General features: G+C 37.2%; 1 protein-coding gene across 1 annotated transcript in view; it reads right to left on the reverse strand.

Moving 5' to 3' along the window:
- Positions 1 to 16,394, reverse strand: part of PLCZ1 (phospholipase C zeta 1) — a 46,366-nt gene that overhangs the window by 10,338 nt on the left and 19,634 nt on the right. The window contains exons 7-9 of the mRNA XM_026790346.2: positions 12,665 to 12,889; positions 10,388 to 10,544; positions 7,937 to 8,053 (exon numbers count right to left, since the gene is read on the reverse strand). Of these exons, the coding sequence (XP_026646147.2) occupies positions 7,937 to 8,053; positions 10,388 to 10,544; positions 12,665 to 12,889 (499 nt within the window). The remainder of the gene's footprint in view (positions 1 to 7,936; positions 8,054 to 10,387; positions 10,545 to 12,664; positions 12,890 to 16,394) is intronic.

The raw sequence follows: 16,394 nt of genomic DNA on the forward strand, positions 1-16,394 counted from the left end.
TTATGGTGCAGAATTCATCTAAAAAACATCTCACCCAGAAGATTTAGAAGCTTTAGTTTACTGTTAGAACACCCAGTGAAAATGCAATATAAGTTTATAGAACTAGAAGCAATTTAAAAAGTGTTCTTAAATTTATGTGAGCACACATTCTCTTGGAGCTTAATCCTCCAGTACTGGTGATTATTGCAAGAATACGCCTGACAGATTTTCCTTTCCTTGGCAGTTCAAAACATTTTTGGTATGCTGCAGCACCAATAATAAAATATCACATTTCTCATCAACAGGATATTGTAATTCATGAGATAAAGCCAACATTGAAATAGACCTGTTTAATGAAATTTCCCCCTATTCCAGTACATTGGAGCTTCCTGTCACGTTCAAAATAGAGAATGCAGAAGTCAAATCAGCAGTGAATGAATGATGGCATTATGAACCTGTGACATGTGTTAAACAGACAGTAATAAGAAGTCATTTACTTAAACTGGTGGATTGGTAGGAATGAAAAAAGACGACTTTAAGCAGTTCAAGTGAGTCCTGGTAATAATTCATGAAGAGGACATTATTACCTGTTTTTATGAGATAATATGAATGTATTGAATGAACGTTTGACATAATGCAAAAAATCCTATCGCAGGTGGAAAATACGCAGAATTGTTTTCATGCAAAAATTATTTATTCCTTCACTGCTTTGATGATCCTTCTAAAATGTTCTGTAGCAAACAACACAAATAGGAATGAAGCAGCTGGTACAATGGACCTGATATTTGCACTACACATGTTTTTTGGTAGGGTTACTTCTGAAGGGCTCGGGCCTGGCTCCATAGTCTCAAAACCAATTAATGGGTGGAATATATGAAGTGCTCCCAGAGTGCATCATCTATTTAATCTGACAGGAATCCCATCTGTGCTAGCTAAGATTGCTCTGCATCATGAACCAATATGGAAACCCTGTCTAGAAAAATCCCAAACAAACAAAAAAAATGTGAAACAGCAAAACACAACATGCAGTCCCGCTTGGAACTAAGCGTTAATGTAGATGCAGACATGATTTTATATTAATATACACAGGAAATCTGTTTTAACTTTAACAACAGAATTCAAACTTCACAGTGTTCATATTGCCCTTTGCACACCATTGCCTTTTTTAAACAGGGTAAGTATTTTCTTGGTATGGTTTTGGCAGTAGTTCACAATTTGCTTTTCATGATCAGCACATCATCCAGAAACAGCCCCAGATTTGGTGCTCTATGATGCTTGTCATATTTTAATACACTGAATCAAGCTGTGCAGAGGATGCTACAAGAGCTGCAACCCTGAGGCCCCTGGGAGTCTGAACCACAGATAACCCAGGACCTCTCAGTCCTCAGGTGATTCCTGGGCCACACTTTCAGAATATGTGGGCTTAAAAGTGCAACTGAAATAAGGCACATTGAACAGTCAGCTTCAAATAGCAGCTTCCACATGATGAACCAAATTACATGATTGCACATAATGAGACTACTGCTAAATTTACCAAGCTTTATAGGCAACTAAGCAGGAAAATCTGATGTAACAACAGCAACAAGCAAATGAGAATACTTTATATTTTATCATATTAGGAAAATTACTTTTGCAACACAAGTGAAGGGCAATGTTATTATGGGTTCATATCTTCAAACATCAACACTGTGTTTTCACTTAATTTAATTTGACCTTAGAACAAGTTAAAAAACATATGGAACAGTAGTTTTCATTTACCTGCTGGTTTCTTTGTGTTGCAAGTTTTAAGGTGATTAAGCAAATGTGAGATTTTGTGTCATATTCTCTGAGATGGAAACCTCTACTAAAACTGTTCACAGGGTTCATAGCTGCTTGGGGCCTCCCAGGGCACTGCTTTATGGTGCATTGATGCACAGTTTTTCTTTTTAATCAGGTGCAGTTATAGCCCTAACACTTCTTGAAAAATGGCAAGGATCATAAACCAAAAGCTGTGCCTAGCAGCATGGGCTGAGGAGCAACTTTCTGCAAACAACCCTGAATTTCTACCCAATGTTTCATTTTAGCTTTGCTGAATTCAAGAGCAGAGCTGTCAATAACATCCTTTGTACTGTTTTTTTATGAAACATTATAAATTTAATGCATGTATGAAGAGAGATTTAAACTGACAGTTTCTTTTGGAAATAAGCCTAAATGAGCTTGCAGTGCAACCATCTGAGCACTACATAATCTTGATGTATGGTTTTCATGGGGAAGTAAAGGCATCTTTAACACTGTGTACATTAAACTTTTTCCTTAGTCCTTTCATTAAGCACCAAAAGCCTTTAATATTGACTCCAAATCAAAGCAGAACAGCAAAACCTGGGCTTGGGGAGCGACCTGAGCAAAGGAATTCCTCAGTGTGATTCCTGCACCTGAAATGGATTCAAGTATTCCTAGAACCACGAGGCTGAGTCCCCCTCAGATCAGAGTATTCCATACTCAAATCACCTTGCAAAGCACCAAAACTGCCGTGGCTGTCCCAGGAAGCCCCAAGAGTAAATAACTTCATATAGCAAATAACTTATATATTAAATAACTTATATAACTTCATATAGCAAATGGAAGGTAGGAAATAGCCCAGCTCCAAAAAAGATGAGCCATTCCATAATTCACAGAGCAGTACTATTTTTGACCCCAAATCTCTGTATCACAAGCAGTTAACTGAAGTCAGTCCTATAACCAAGTGCAGAACTAAAGACATTCTAAATATTCATATACAGCACCTTCCATAAGCACCACAATTCAAGACATAATTGATTTATAATCTAAAAGCAAAAGCTTTTTAAAACCAAATGAGCACTGTGAATATGATTTTAGGGCAGTTGAGAAAAACTGCACATCCTTTGTCTGTTATCCTGCCTCTTATTAATAGTCCTAGTGGAACTTTTAAAATGTATATTTTTTTCTTTTGTTCTTTGCTTCCTGGTTCTATTACCTATATTACAACCATAAGGTTTAATGTATTTTCCCATTCAAACGGGAAGATTTTAAAATGGATAAGGACACATTTATCACCATTTTTTCTTAAAATGAGTTACTTAATTGCATTTTATGCCATTTAAAAATGCATCTCAAAGTGTATGAATTTTATGCCATTTCAAAAAATACCGTATGCAAAAAGCACTCAGTGCTTCCTATCTCCATGATTCACCTCACTCATTTGAATCTAAAGAGATTTAATAGATCACAATTTAATCAGCCTTGTTGCCTTCCTCTCAGCTCTTTCCAATTGTCTGTGTTCTTAAAGTGGGCCACTCACAATGAATGCAACAAAAAAATCTATGCCTTAGATATTCAAAATCTGAACTGAATTGCACACAGCCTGGGAAATCCTATTGAAAACAGGCCTGTATCCCAAAGCTCTGGAGTGCTGCCATTGGCCAGGAGATGATCAATGTGCTTGGATTTGAGGACACTGCTTTCATTCCACATCAGCACTCCAGGCTGGGCATGGGCTGTCTAGGCTTTCTTCTCACAAGCAGGTCACAGCTGCACCCAATCCATCACTGCCCAAATTTACAGAAATATCTCAGGAGTCCAAGAAAGATGGAACAAGACTATTTGACTGTTTACAAGGGCATGACAGGACAAGGGGGAAGGGCTTCGAGGTGCAAGAGAGTAAACCTGTGAATAGGTGAGACCTCACACAAACTTTATGAACAAGGACTTTGGTCTACCTGACCAAATATAAAGAAAAAACTCATTTTTTCCTACCAGAAAAAAAAAAATTATACAATGATTGCTTCCCTTACAACACAAAGTTTCTATGGACAGTATAAATTTTGGCATACAAAGTCTCACCTCTCTTCCAGGCAAAAAAAAAAAAAAAAAATCAGTCAAACTGGTTTTTTTTCCCTCCTCTAACAGACTCCAAATTTTATTAAGCTTAATGATAATTCCTGGCTTTATTTTTCACCTACACATTTTGAAATGGTTGTTTTTATTCTACAGAAAATTGATTTATGAATGACTTACAACGTGAGGGAGGAAGAGGGACTGCTCTTCTGAGAACTGAATAAATGCAGAGCTGTGACATAATATGCTTATAATGTTTTTTTAATTGTCTTTGGGCCAATTTAATACTGTGGCTCCAAAGATACTGTCAAAAGAAATGTGAAGAATTCAGTCATACACTTCATAATTGCTGACATTGTTCCTACTTAATTACAAGTGGTTCTACTGGAAAAAAAAAGATGTCAGGTGATTGAGTCATCCATTGTCCCAGTATATCTGCAAAGGGTTTAAGTAGGGATCCTCTCTTGTGAGGTTCTCATGGGAAAAGTACCTAAAGCATTTCTGATAAATTATCAGGACTAAAAATCTAATTTGATTTGTGCTATTTAATTAATGTATCAGTCTGAAATTCACACTTTAGTGTAAGGCTGAGCATCTTTTGGCTGTCATTTACACCTGAAAATTTTCCAAAATTTTAAAAATTTATTTAATTTGTGATTCTTGGCAGAACAGTGAATATTATCAACTTCCCTTTCCTGTTTTAGTCTGAATCACTGACAGATTTTAGAATAAGTTCTGCAAGGACTTCAGAAACAATTGCGTTCCTGCAATTTTTCCCCCCCATCTTCTTTTAAAATTTATTAGACTCCACATAAATTATTTACTACTCTATTGGTTGTCTGCAGTGAAGACAGCTGGAAAAGCTGATAAAATGGAATTTCAATGTTTCTTTGCTTTTATGTGAAATCCCAGTATCTATTCCACACACCAAAAACTGCCTAAAAAAAAAACCAGGCTACAGAGTAGCCCAAGAGCTTTTTCATAAACCTGGCAGCAGGCACATTTCTGCAGAAGAAACATGAAACCTTCATCCAAAACAGCTCCTAGCCTTTGGAACCATTCCAAAGGAAAGCTGAGTGCATTTGTGGAGCTTCATCTGTAGAATCATATTGTCCCACCTATCTTGTAGATGTCTACACTCAAATTAGCTGCACCACTTCACTCCTAGTGGGGATCAAATCAATGAACTTCAAGGGACAACATTAAAAAAAATATTCCTCTAGTTTTTACTTCCCAGGGAGGCATTTTTGGGCTATTAAAGCCAATAGAAGGCAGCAATAATATAGTTATTGACACAGCACCCAAGCAGGGTCAGATTTGAGCCATTTTGATTTTCACAGGTGTGGCATACCAAAATTAGTTGGTTTCTTTTCCCTTGGTTGCTTCAGAGATTGAAATCAGAACTGGTTAGAGAGGTCTTTATCCCTCCTCTTTTCATATTTTGTCATATTATTGCACACAAGACTGAGCCACAAAACAGATGTGAAAAAATTTGCCAAGCTGCATTTCAGTGTCACAGGCCAAGACAAAACCTACAGTAAGAAAAAACCCATTATCCAAGCACAGTTTTCACAGCAGCATATGAATTTCATGCACACTCCAAAAAGCACATATAGGATCTTCTGAAACAAAATTCTGTACCTGCCACACCATGGCTTTCTCCTGTAACTTATGACATGTTTTGGTCATGCCTGTAGAGTGCTTTGATACATTCATAACATTTCCTACTGCATGGAAATGCCATATTCAATATGATAATTAAATCTTTTTTTTAATTTTCACTGAGGCTCTCTTTTGTTTCAGATTTTTTGTTGTTTTTCTCAATTGATATAAAACAACTGCCATCAGTTTATTTAAATAACTGCCCTGAATTTTCTTTCGCTGCATAAATCTTTCCATTTCATTTTATTTACTAAAGAAAAAGGAGACATGGATACACCAAACCAGTTCTTTCCAGTGCCTCACTGCAGTTGTATGCAGAAGGCATACTAATTTTCACAGACTATGAAAAGTGGGGTTGGTTTTTTTTTTTCACAAAACCTCCTGTTCTTATGAGTCTCCATTTTCAGAGAAGAGACAGGGAGTGCACAGCGATATCCAAAAGCTATTTTGTGGAAACTCTGTACTTTTCAGTGAGCTTTTTAACTTGCCTTCCTCTGGAAATTAGGTTTACACAATTACATGTCCCATCCTCAGCCCCAACAAATCTTGAGCCTGTTGGACCATTTCATCCTGCTTTAGCTGAGTGCCAGCCTGCTCCAAGTTAATGTGTTCCGAGCAATTTAGAGAAAATTGCTGGCAAGGTACAGGAGAGAGACTGTTTTGGGTTCATCACTAAAGGGAAGTGAAGGAATAACTCAATTCTCATAATTACAGGATGCAGAGGCCTGGCAGGCAGTATTATATGTTAGGTTTGAACAAAACCTAATACATTTTCTTTGCCCAGCCAGAAGAAGTTATGGATGTTAAAGGAACTTGAAGGCAAACTTGCAGGTGTGGGGAGGAGAAGGGAGGTAAGAAGGGGAATAGGTGGCATAGGGGAAACCTGAGAGTCCTTTGAAGAGTTTTAGGGAAGTGGCAGAAGGGATCTGGAAAGATTACTTCTGTGCATGGGGTGTAAAATACAAAGGCAGGGTGTGTAAAGTACACACAAAAAGTATGTGAATTATAGAAACATGGGACAGACATAAGAAATCAAAACTCTGTGTTAAATCAGTGGAAGGACATCAGCAGAATGTTCACTGATACACTCACTCTGGGAGTTGCATCGTGGAGAGCAGCTGTAGTTCTGCCAAACACTTATCTGAAGCAGATTACGGAATTAAGAATAGATCTAACATTGCTTGGAAATTATATATGTGGAGAATTGGTTTTAATCCGCCTATTCCCATGTGAAAAATTGAGGGGTTTTTAAGTAAAGATGCAAATGAAGTGACCAAGAGAGCAGATCTAACCACTTCCTGCATATTTTTCATTCTTCCAGGAAGGGGCCCAAACCCTCTATGCACCAAAAGTCGTATGTTTTGCATACTAATGTTTAGAATGACTTCTCATTAAAGTATACTCTGAGTAAACAATCAGTATAGTAATTTTGAAAGACTTCAGCCTTGTCTGTGATCTAACAAATGGATATTCTCTCAAAGATAAGTGTGGAGATTTACAGGCCGGAAAGAAAACTAGTAAATTGCAACATGATAAGACTGAGAGATTGATTCCATTTTAAATTAAGGATCTCGGGCTAGTTGTTTCTCTAAGCATGGAACAAACTTACTAGTTTTTAATGGCAGTATGGAGTGTAGATAGCAATGACAGCATACAGAGAGTGCAGCACCCCAGTCATTAATCCAGAAATTACACAGAGTGTGCATGAACCACAAGGACAGAACATAATCAAACCAATTGCACACACTGTGGTTATGAGAAGATACTTGGATAGCCCAGCCCAAGTCCAAATCTCTACTGCAAATAAGCATTTATAAGGACACAGAAACAAGTAAAATTTATACTAATTAGTAACTTTTGTAGTCCTTGTGTAGTTATGTAAAACTCTACCCCAATATAAACAGTCAGGATGGAGAAGGTAACCTGTCACAGGGGATATATGGGGAACTGAGAAATTAAAGAAGTGGAAAAGGTAGCCTGGAACAAGGGTGACATAAGCTCCAGGGCCCTGCAGGCAGAGTGGAGGCTGTGCCTGTCCTTGGATGAGTGTGTATTTTAACATAACAAGGTGAATCCAAACCTTTCACCTCCAAACCAGGAGCCTGCAGCAAAGTGCCCTGCTCACCCACAGCCTCCCTCTGGTGCCCTTGGCCAAGACTCAAAGACAGAATATATTTGTGAGTACAAAACAAAAAAAAACCAAAGCTCAACTATTCTGCTCTCCTTTACCTAGGGCTGAAGAAGATGTAGCAGGCAGACATAGAAAAATATTCTGTAATGAGAATCTTTCAAACTGAAGAACAAACAGATGAAGGTAAAATTATCTCTAAGGCCATAAAACATTAAAATAATGCCACTGGTGGGAAATATGCAACCTATATAACACCAAAATACTACAGAAAGCAAGAAACTCTTGTATTTGTAAAGCCTAGAATGCAATAATCTCTGCAAGGATACATACCCATTTGACACCCTACATTCCAGAACTCTTGAGGATTATAATTTGAAGATTTCATTCTTGATCCCTTGGGGTAAATTCTTGTAATAAATCTTGTAGTATGTGCAATAAACTGGCTAGCTGATAAACAGAAGGATAAAATCTTGGTAAGAAAACCTTTGCTATTAAAGAGGTCCTATTTGAATAGATAATAAAAATGCATTCATTTTTATTATTTATTCAAATAAATAATAATTTTTTCCAGCAATTTTTTACACAATATTATATCAATGTATTCTATTTCAACATTAATACATGGACCACTCTGAACTATGCCTAAAATCTTATTTTGAAACCTTAATATCTTCCATGCATTTGAATCTGACAGTATTTCTGTATAAAGTGCAGACTTCTGTAGGAAGTTCATGAACCAAAAATCATTCCTTCACTGGAATATTCTGTTTCTTCATCTTTTTACAGGGTAATTATATGATTTCTACACTAAAGCCCACTGTGTTCTCATGGGAAACTAAGACACAGAACAGGGAACTGCACAAAAGTTTCCTCATTCTATAGTAGCTCAAAATGAAAGAGAAAATCATCTCTAGATGATCTTGGCTTGTTTGCTGTTAGGAGATTTAAATAAAATTACTAAATAATATTGAGACCAGGGAAGAACATACTTTTAAAAGCCACTTGAATTATTCTTATATAAGCCTCAGAAGTTGTTAACTATTCATGAACATTGTTTTTTCTTCTGCTGGCTGTGTTCCCTCCTTTCTCATATGCAGGCATAGACTACACAGATGTGGGAAGCTCCAGATGCCTTCTATCTACATGATTCCTTGTTAGTTATTCAACAAAAATCTACATTTCCAGGCTCATCTCTCTGATATGTTCCATTCTCCTCTCATAATTTTTTGTTTGTTTAGGGGTTTTGTGTGGTTGATTTAGGTAGGGTTTGTTGTTTGGGGGTGGTTTTTATGAGGAGGGGTGGGGTTATATAGCTACTTTTATATTCCCTAGAGTACTGGAGGAACAGAGAGGACTCTCTGTGGATGGCTGGAAAATCCTACTTTTTGATGCATCATTCACCTCACCAGGCACTGAAGCGCCTCCACAAAGTGGGTGGGTGGCAGCAGGGCTGGCCCTGAGTGAATGGGCATGTGGCAGGGGTCATTGTCACTGCCATTGCCATTGCCATTGCTATGGGGATAAAGGGTAACTAGCGGTTTAATTGTGTTAGGAACTCGCGTCTTAAGAGAGGAACTTACTTGCTGCAGCAAAAAGTCTAAATATGAACAACACTGGACAAAACTAGACTAGGGAAGAGCTTTTTTTATTGTTGGCACATCAGTCTCAGACCATTGTTACAATGGAGACAGGATGTTAACAACTCGCTGATCTACAGGGAAATGCTTCAGAAGGTGGGGTAATACGGAAGGACATAAAACCATCTCAGTCTAGATTTCAGCCAATCATACACAGAACGACACATATTGACAAGCATTCTATCTAATCTTATAAAACATATGTAATGGTAGTTAAAACAAAGACTGGTTCATAAGAGACAAAGAACAGAGCTCTATTTATGCTAACTTTCTAAAGATAAACATTAAATAACCTTGTTGCCATCTTAAAGCTAATTCTACAGAGGCTTGTCGTTATTTGTCACATACGCTCTACTGCTTGGGAAACTTTTCTGCTTGCTTGGGAAACTTTTCTGCTGTATCTGCAATGCTAACAAAACTTCAGTTTAAGGCTTGTACACTTCTTAACCATTTCCTAAAAACCCTCTAACTGTAGGGATTCCAACAATTGCCATTGCCATTGTCACAGCCGGTGATCTCTGCTCTCCACACTCCCAGAGCCCCGGGCAGGCAGCTGGAGCTGGAGCAGCAGAGGCTGCACTGTGCTGCCTCCACCAAACGGAGATGCTCCAAGCCAGAATGGGTTTGGAATAGCCCAGCTTGGCTGGGATGAAGGGTGTGCTCCAGTGGAGCAAACTGCCTGCTCTGGGCTTTATCCAGCCCTTTCATGAGGGCTCTTATCTGCAGCTCTCACCAAAGCCAGGGCACTGCCAAGCCAACTCCACTTTCTCAGCCCAGATTTTGGCAAGTGGGGAGGGGGAGGAGTGAAATTTATTCCACACTTTTTCAAGTACTGGCTGAACTCTTAAATTATTTGATGCAGAAATCAATGAATCAAAAGGCCGAAATTCGTTTTGTAGACTGTGTTAATATTTGTTCTTATAAAAACACACGGAATTAAAACAAAGTTGAATATCAATTTTCCCCACAAAACCAACAGAAATTTAAAAAAATGCTGTTCAAAGGACATTTTGAAAACAGTATTATACAAAGAACCAAATAAAATCAGACAGCAGGTGTTTCATAAAATTTTAACCCTTCCAATGCCTAAGCAGTGAACCATAGCAACAAGTAACTTTAAACTAATTAACTCAAAAGAAATTACCTGAAACTCTTGCAAGTTTTCGTGCTCGAGACTCTCCAATGGAATTATTTTCCCAGCACTTCTGAAACTGTATGGAATGTTCAAAGCCCACAAACTTCTGAGATTTTGTATAAACCACAAGGTCTGACAATGCAAGGGCAATCTTTGTCTTCTGCACCTAATAATCATCAGATGAATAATGGAATAAAAAAAGTCACAATAATGCATATTTCATTATTATTACTATTAATAATTCACAGAAACAATAATTTTGGATGCATAAAGCATGAGAAAAGATGCCACAGTTAATGAATTTAATAAATATGACCTTTAATAGTGAGATTTGATCTAGTGAGAGAAAATTGAGGTTATTTTGTTCATGTTCATCATAGTAATCATAGGGTGAGTGGAGAGATGCTTCCTAGCAGAATATTCTGCATAGCTTTACAGTTTTCCTGCTTCTAAGATGTTTGCAATAACATCATTTTTCTTGGCTTTTAACATTACTCCAAAATATACCTCCAACTTTTTATTTGTAAATATATGAAGTACTAGAAAGGACCAACAGCATAAACTCATCTATAAAATGTAGAATAACAGGAAAATATTACACCGTGCCAAGCAAATTAGTCAAAGGCATATTATTCCTCTAAGCATTGCTCTGAAATCAGGAAAACTCTTTTCTTCTTGATTAAGGTCGAAAATTCTCTCAGCAATATCTTAATTTAGTCTTGCTCCATTACCAAAACAAGCAGAAATGACTGACATTTTACCAGGGTCTTCTCTCTTACAGTGAGGCACTACATGACCACTTCATTTTCCACAGCACAACTTGTGAGCTAATTGGGGGCAGCAGCCAGCAGAGAGCTGCTGATGCTAATCATGTTTACATTCCATTAAAGCTTCTGAAGGCAAAGTCTCATCTGACAAAATAACAGAGTTTGCCTCCTCATGGCTCTTAAACTATGCAAAGTTCAAGAGCATTAATTATTCTGAGGCTGTGTCCCACGAGGAGCAATAGGAGTCTGCTGCCATGGAAATCCTGAAAAATGCAACTTTCTGGAGGCAGGCAAAGCCAGCAGCATCACTGGGGCATCTTCTGCAGATTCAAATGCTCTCCCACCCTCCCTCCCAAAAGTGGGATAGCATGGCAAATACTCCAACAGAGTGGAACCCTGGGAACCACTTTCTCTTCTGCCTGTGAAACATGAGCAGATACTTTTTGTTGCTGCTGTTTAAGAGTATTCCACAATACATTGTATTGTATTCCACAATACATTCTCATCTGTAAAAAGGTCCTACCAATGAACTTGAAAACTTTTGCCTAAAAATTTGACATTTCCTGTTCAAAGAAGACTTCATCCTTCCCCAGCATTTTTCCTTGCTCTTTCTCCATGTCAGATGGAATGAGAAAGAAGCAAAAACTTTCACCATCAAATTATACAAAAAGAAAGAGACACTGTTTCTCAGCAAGAACACTGCGCTCTGAGGAACATTGCCAGTTTAGCCACATTTAGGTAATCAGAGCATGATGTGCAAGAGAGACTGGACACTTCAGGTGCTGCTTGACATCTTAAAAAAGTTGAACAAAGCAGTTTCAACTCTAAGAAAGCAACGGATTTTCAATGGTAGAGAATTATACTTGGTTAAAAAAAATAAGTTCAATTTGATTTTCAGATGGGAGATTACACCCAATTTTTACACTTCTTTCAGAAATAGTGCTCAATGTTAAGTCTCTACATGATAAATGTTAAAATGCCTCTTCAATTTCAGGTGCTGAAAAATGTTTCAGCACAACCAGGAATGTGCACCAAGTTTAATGTAAAAAATCACAGAACAGAAGAAAATAGGGGAGTCTATCTGTCTTAAAAATAGACTGGTAGACTTGGGGAAGAAATAGTTAACTCTGCCTGTTGTCATCAGGAAGTGCTATAAATGTTTTCTATACATAGCTCCAGGGGGCCATGGTGCCAACAAAACACTTGGGTATCTTCATCTTAAATCTACTGTGGTACTGTGCACCTGGGACAAGCACAGAAAGAGGAAAATGGGGTTGAAGTTCAAGATGGGACCACAGGGAGGTTGGATACTAAAATGTGGTCCAGTCTGACTTTTCTTATAAAAATAGGAAAACTCTGAAAGCTTCAGCTAAAACACGTAATTTCCAAATGCACTGATCTTAGCAATTTTAAAGTTTCCCTTTTAAATTTAGTCTCTATTTTAAGATAATATAGTCCTTCTTAAAAAAACCCCAAAAAAATCTATGTGTTCTCTATATTCAATTGAAGCAAAAGCTACCTTGCTTTTTTTTTGAGGTGGAGGTGAAGATCTACGATCTCCTTTTCTTTTGGAAGGACTCCTGGGTCCTCCAGGAGACAGGACTTCTGCGTCATCGTCATCAGAGGGAACGTCAGAGTCAGACACTTCCTCTGCCTCACCACCATACTCCTCCTCCATCCTGAGCATGCTTTGCTCAAGTGTTCCAACTTTCTTATTTTTTATCAGAACTTTGAATTTTAATGCCTGTAGAAAAGAGGTTTAACAATAATAACTAGAATTATGTAGGTTTTTCATCTCTTGGTATTATTTAACTCGTCTTCAAAGTTGTTTATTAAGTATAATGAAGTGAGCTTATAAAATGAAGCAAAATAGATATGAGTGAGGCAGAAGCCAAAGCCAAATAAACCAAACAGAATCTGGGGACCAAAGTACACAACAGAATGTGGCTATCTAACCCCATGACAGCAAAAAAGGCTCTCCACCACAGGCACACAGATGCTGAAGCTATGAAAACATAAAAGCAGGAAGTAAGAGCCAAAGGCCATAGCCAGGCAAGACAGAAAACTATATTTTTTTGCTATGCCTAAATGTCCTTATATATATGTGTTTGTGTGTGCGTACTTAAAGTCATGTCTGATATTAATTTGGAATGTTTTCATCTATCATTGAGGTTGCAGGAAATTTGTCATTTGATTTTTTGTGCATATCTGTCTTGTGTACCAAATTAAAAGTTTTGTTTATACCTTGTGTTCTTTACAGTAGATCCTTTATGCTGATATTACCCGGTTAAGGGAAACAACAGTTTGGTGATTTTGTCTAAGCAGTTTCTCTGTTTATAAATGAGCATGTATCAACCTCCATAATATATAATGTAAAGGGGGAAAAGCATCTCTCAATTATAGTGATTCTAATAACATGGCTTTCATCTATGCAACAGAATTATTTGAATATACATTTCACTTTGATTACAAAATTATATTTATAGTAAAGCTGCTATTATGTAGCAGACACTCAAATCTACATCTGGACACTGGAGCTGCCAGTGAGTAACAGGACTTACTATGGCTCTTGAATAAAGTGATCCTCAAAAATATTCCTTAAATTTCCTATGCTCCAGTGAAAAGGGAGTGTGGCAGGAACAGGGAACAAATCATTTCACAATAAATGAAAGGTAACTGAAGTGCTGTAGTTTGAAGTATCCACTAAGTAAAAAATATCAAAGGTGTGGATGATGAAAACGTATAAACCCAAAGTTCTGTAATGGAAACCAGAGCCATTATAGGCAAGGACAGAGACACTCCATTCATTGCCATTGTGGCTCCATTGCTCATAATCCCTTTATCACTTCAGATTTCAGGCTGGTATTTTGCCAGGGTGCCAGTGCAATGAGACATCCCATGCCCAATATCTATCAGTGCCGTGCTGCTGGGAGGTTTGATCAGTCTTTCTGCACTGGTGACTCAGAATAAGGATGCCCTTTAACATTTCCTTCATTTCTTATTGATGCACTCTTGTTTTTTTTCCTTGTGATATTTTTAGAAGAATTTTAATATTATTAATGCTACCCATATTTTTTAAGAGTTCTGAATTTTCCTTTGTATGTTCATATTTCCCAATGTTTAAAAGCTATTCTATCCATTTTCAATCTTGTATTTTGTTATTCACATGAAGACTTAATTCTACAAATTAAAAAAAACCCAAGCCTAGTATACAGGGGAATAAAACACTTTCTATGGTTACATTATTGCCTCCTGTATGCAAATTGCTTTAAATAAAAAAGACTGTAGAATGTGTGTGTAGTTATAAAAAAATGGGTCATGATGTTTTAAGTCAGTCTCTAAAATTCTGTTTACAAACTGTTAGCAAAAACGTAAACACCCTGGGGTAGGAGGGGTTTTTTTGGTTTTTTTCTACAAAGATAACATTTTTAAATCATGACTCATTTTAGAAACAGTCATAAAAAATACCCCAGTGATATGAAAGTTTGCTATTTTTTGGCCAGAAGCAAATTGTAATAATAGTTACCCCAAATGGTTGAAAGTGAAACACAGAGTGAAAAAATGACATACCAAGGATTTTGTCTGAACTTCAAAGATCTTCCAAAAACTTACAATAAATGTATGGTTACAAAATGACTGTGAAATCTGAGTTCTTTAATTGGTAATCAGCACTGCTAAGCATGTGACACCTTATTTCTCTACAAGTCCAAGTCTTCCAAGAAAGCTGAAAAGTCTTTTAATAAGCTGAAACTCTGAGCATTCACTAAAACTTCTCCTTTCTAGTTTCATTATGAAAGGCAAAATAAATTTGCTGTTTACCTCTATATAAACTGTAAGCATACTAAAAAATTTAAATATGTAAAACATAATAGGTCTTCCCTAGAGCATAGAGGGACTTTAAGGCTGGCATAAGCAAAAGCCTCAAAGTACAATCAACTGGAACAAATATTTACATAATTAAATGAACAAAAGTCTGGTTTTTTGTATATTCTAGTTAATGTGATGTGCAACACAAATCAGCTGAAGCAATGCCAAGTTTCCAAGACAAAAATCACAAGCACTTTGGATCAAGCAAACCCACCTATTGATCTCTGTGATTATGTAATGTAAAAATTCACTTCCCAAAAATGTAAGGAATAAACCCTGGATTTGAGATATAAGTATTAAAAAAAGAATAGTTTCTCCAGATTAAATTTAGCTTGTTGTTCTCCCTTCTCCTCTCCTTACCAGCTGTAGGTGCTTAGTTAGAGGAATATCAAATCCTGAAAATCTTGCTAAGTAACAAGGTTAAAAATCTCTTCTGACTTTTACATAATATTCTATTTCAAGAATTGTGTTGCTGCCTTAAATTCTGATATAGGGTGAAGATGCAACACTTCCTGTGAAGTCTAACACAGGGAAAGGTTTTGAGACAATGACAAGATTTGTTAAGCACAACTGTTAAAAAAACCAAACACCAGCTATCTTTAACAATTCAAGAGAATCAGACTTAGTGAAGTGTGAATGAATGTCTTTGTGGCAGCCTTATAAATCACAACTATCAAGATACTTTAAACCCATATGTCTGAGCTCTGGGCAAATAGATATTAATTATATCAGGAGCAGCATTTTAGCTAGCTCATAACAAGCTTTCATACAACACATTTACCCAGTGAGAAGCTCCCTACCCCGAAAATTCCACTTCTGTATTGTGCTCTGTAGTAAACTTCAGGCAAGTCTAGTCCAAGGTTAAACAGCTGTGCTACAGCTGAGATGATATTCTACAAAGGCAGCTAAATCTCTGGATGGATTGGAAAGAAATCCAAAGGATGAATGTGGAGAAAGATGGTTGCAGGTTGGCCAGGATATTAAAACAGTGTGCTCAGAGTCCTCATGGCAGATTCCTTAGCAAAGCTCAGTGTTCCAAGAAGACACCTTGCCAAACAAACAACCTGATTTTTAGACACCAAATAAACCATCAACCTGCCTGGGTGATGATATAAAATATGGCAATGTCTTGCTTTTAGTTGCCTCCTGCAGTTGCTTTACACTACAGGGAATCTATTAACAACAGATAATGGCTATCACATGTTTACCACATTTCTGGGAAAACCATGTTCCCTCAAGAAGAGTGCAATGCCTAAAAATAGTTAAGGAATTAGATGAGCCTTCTGTAAGTACTCAGTATAGCCTAGAGATTCTAGTAATTTTATGAGAAACAATGCTGGTTTTTGGGGGTTTTTTGAGGTCATCACCAAGACGTACCACAT

This window comes from Zonotrichia albicollis, chromosome 4 (assembly GCF_047830755.1).
Source record: "Zonotrichia albicollis isolate bZonAlb1 chromosome 4, bZonAlb1.hap1, whole genome shotgun sequence".
In the NCBI taxonomy this organism is placed as follows: Eukaryota; Metazoa; Chordata; class Aves; order Passeriformes; family Passerellidae; genus Zonotrichia; species Zonotrichia albicollis.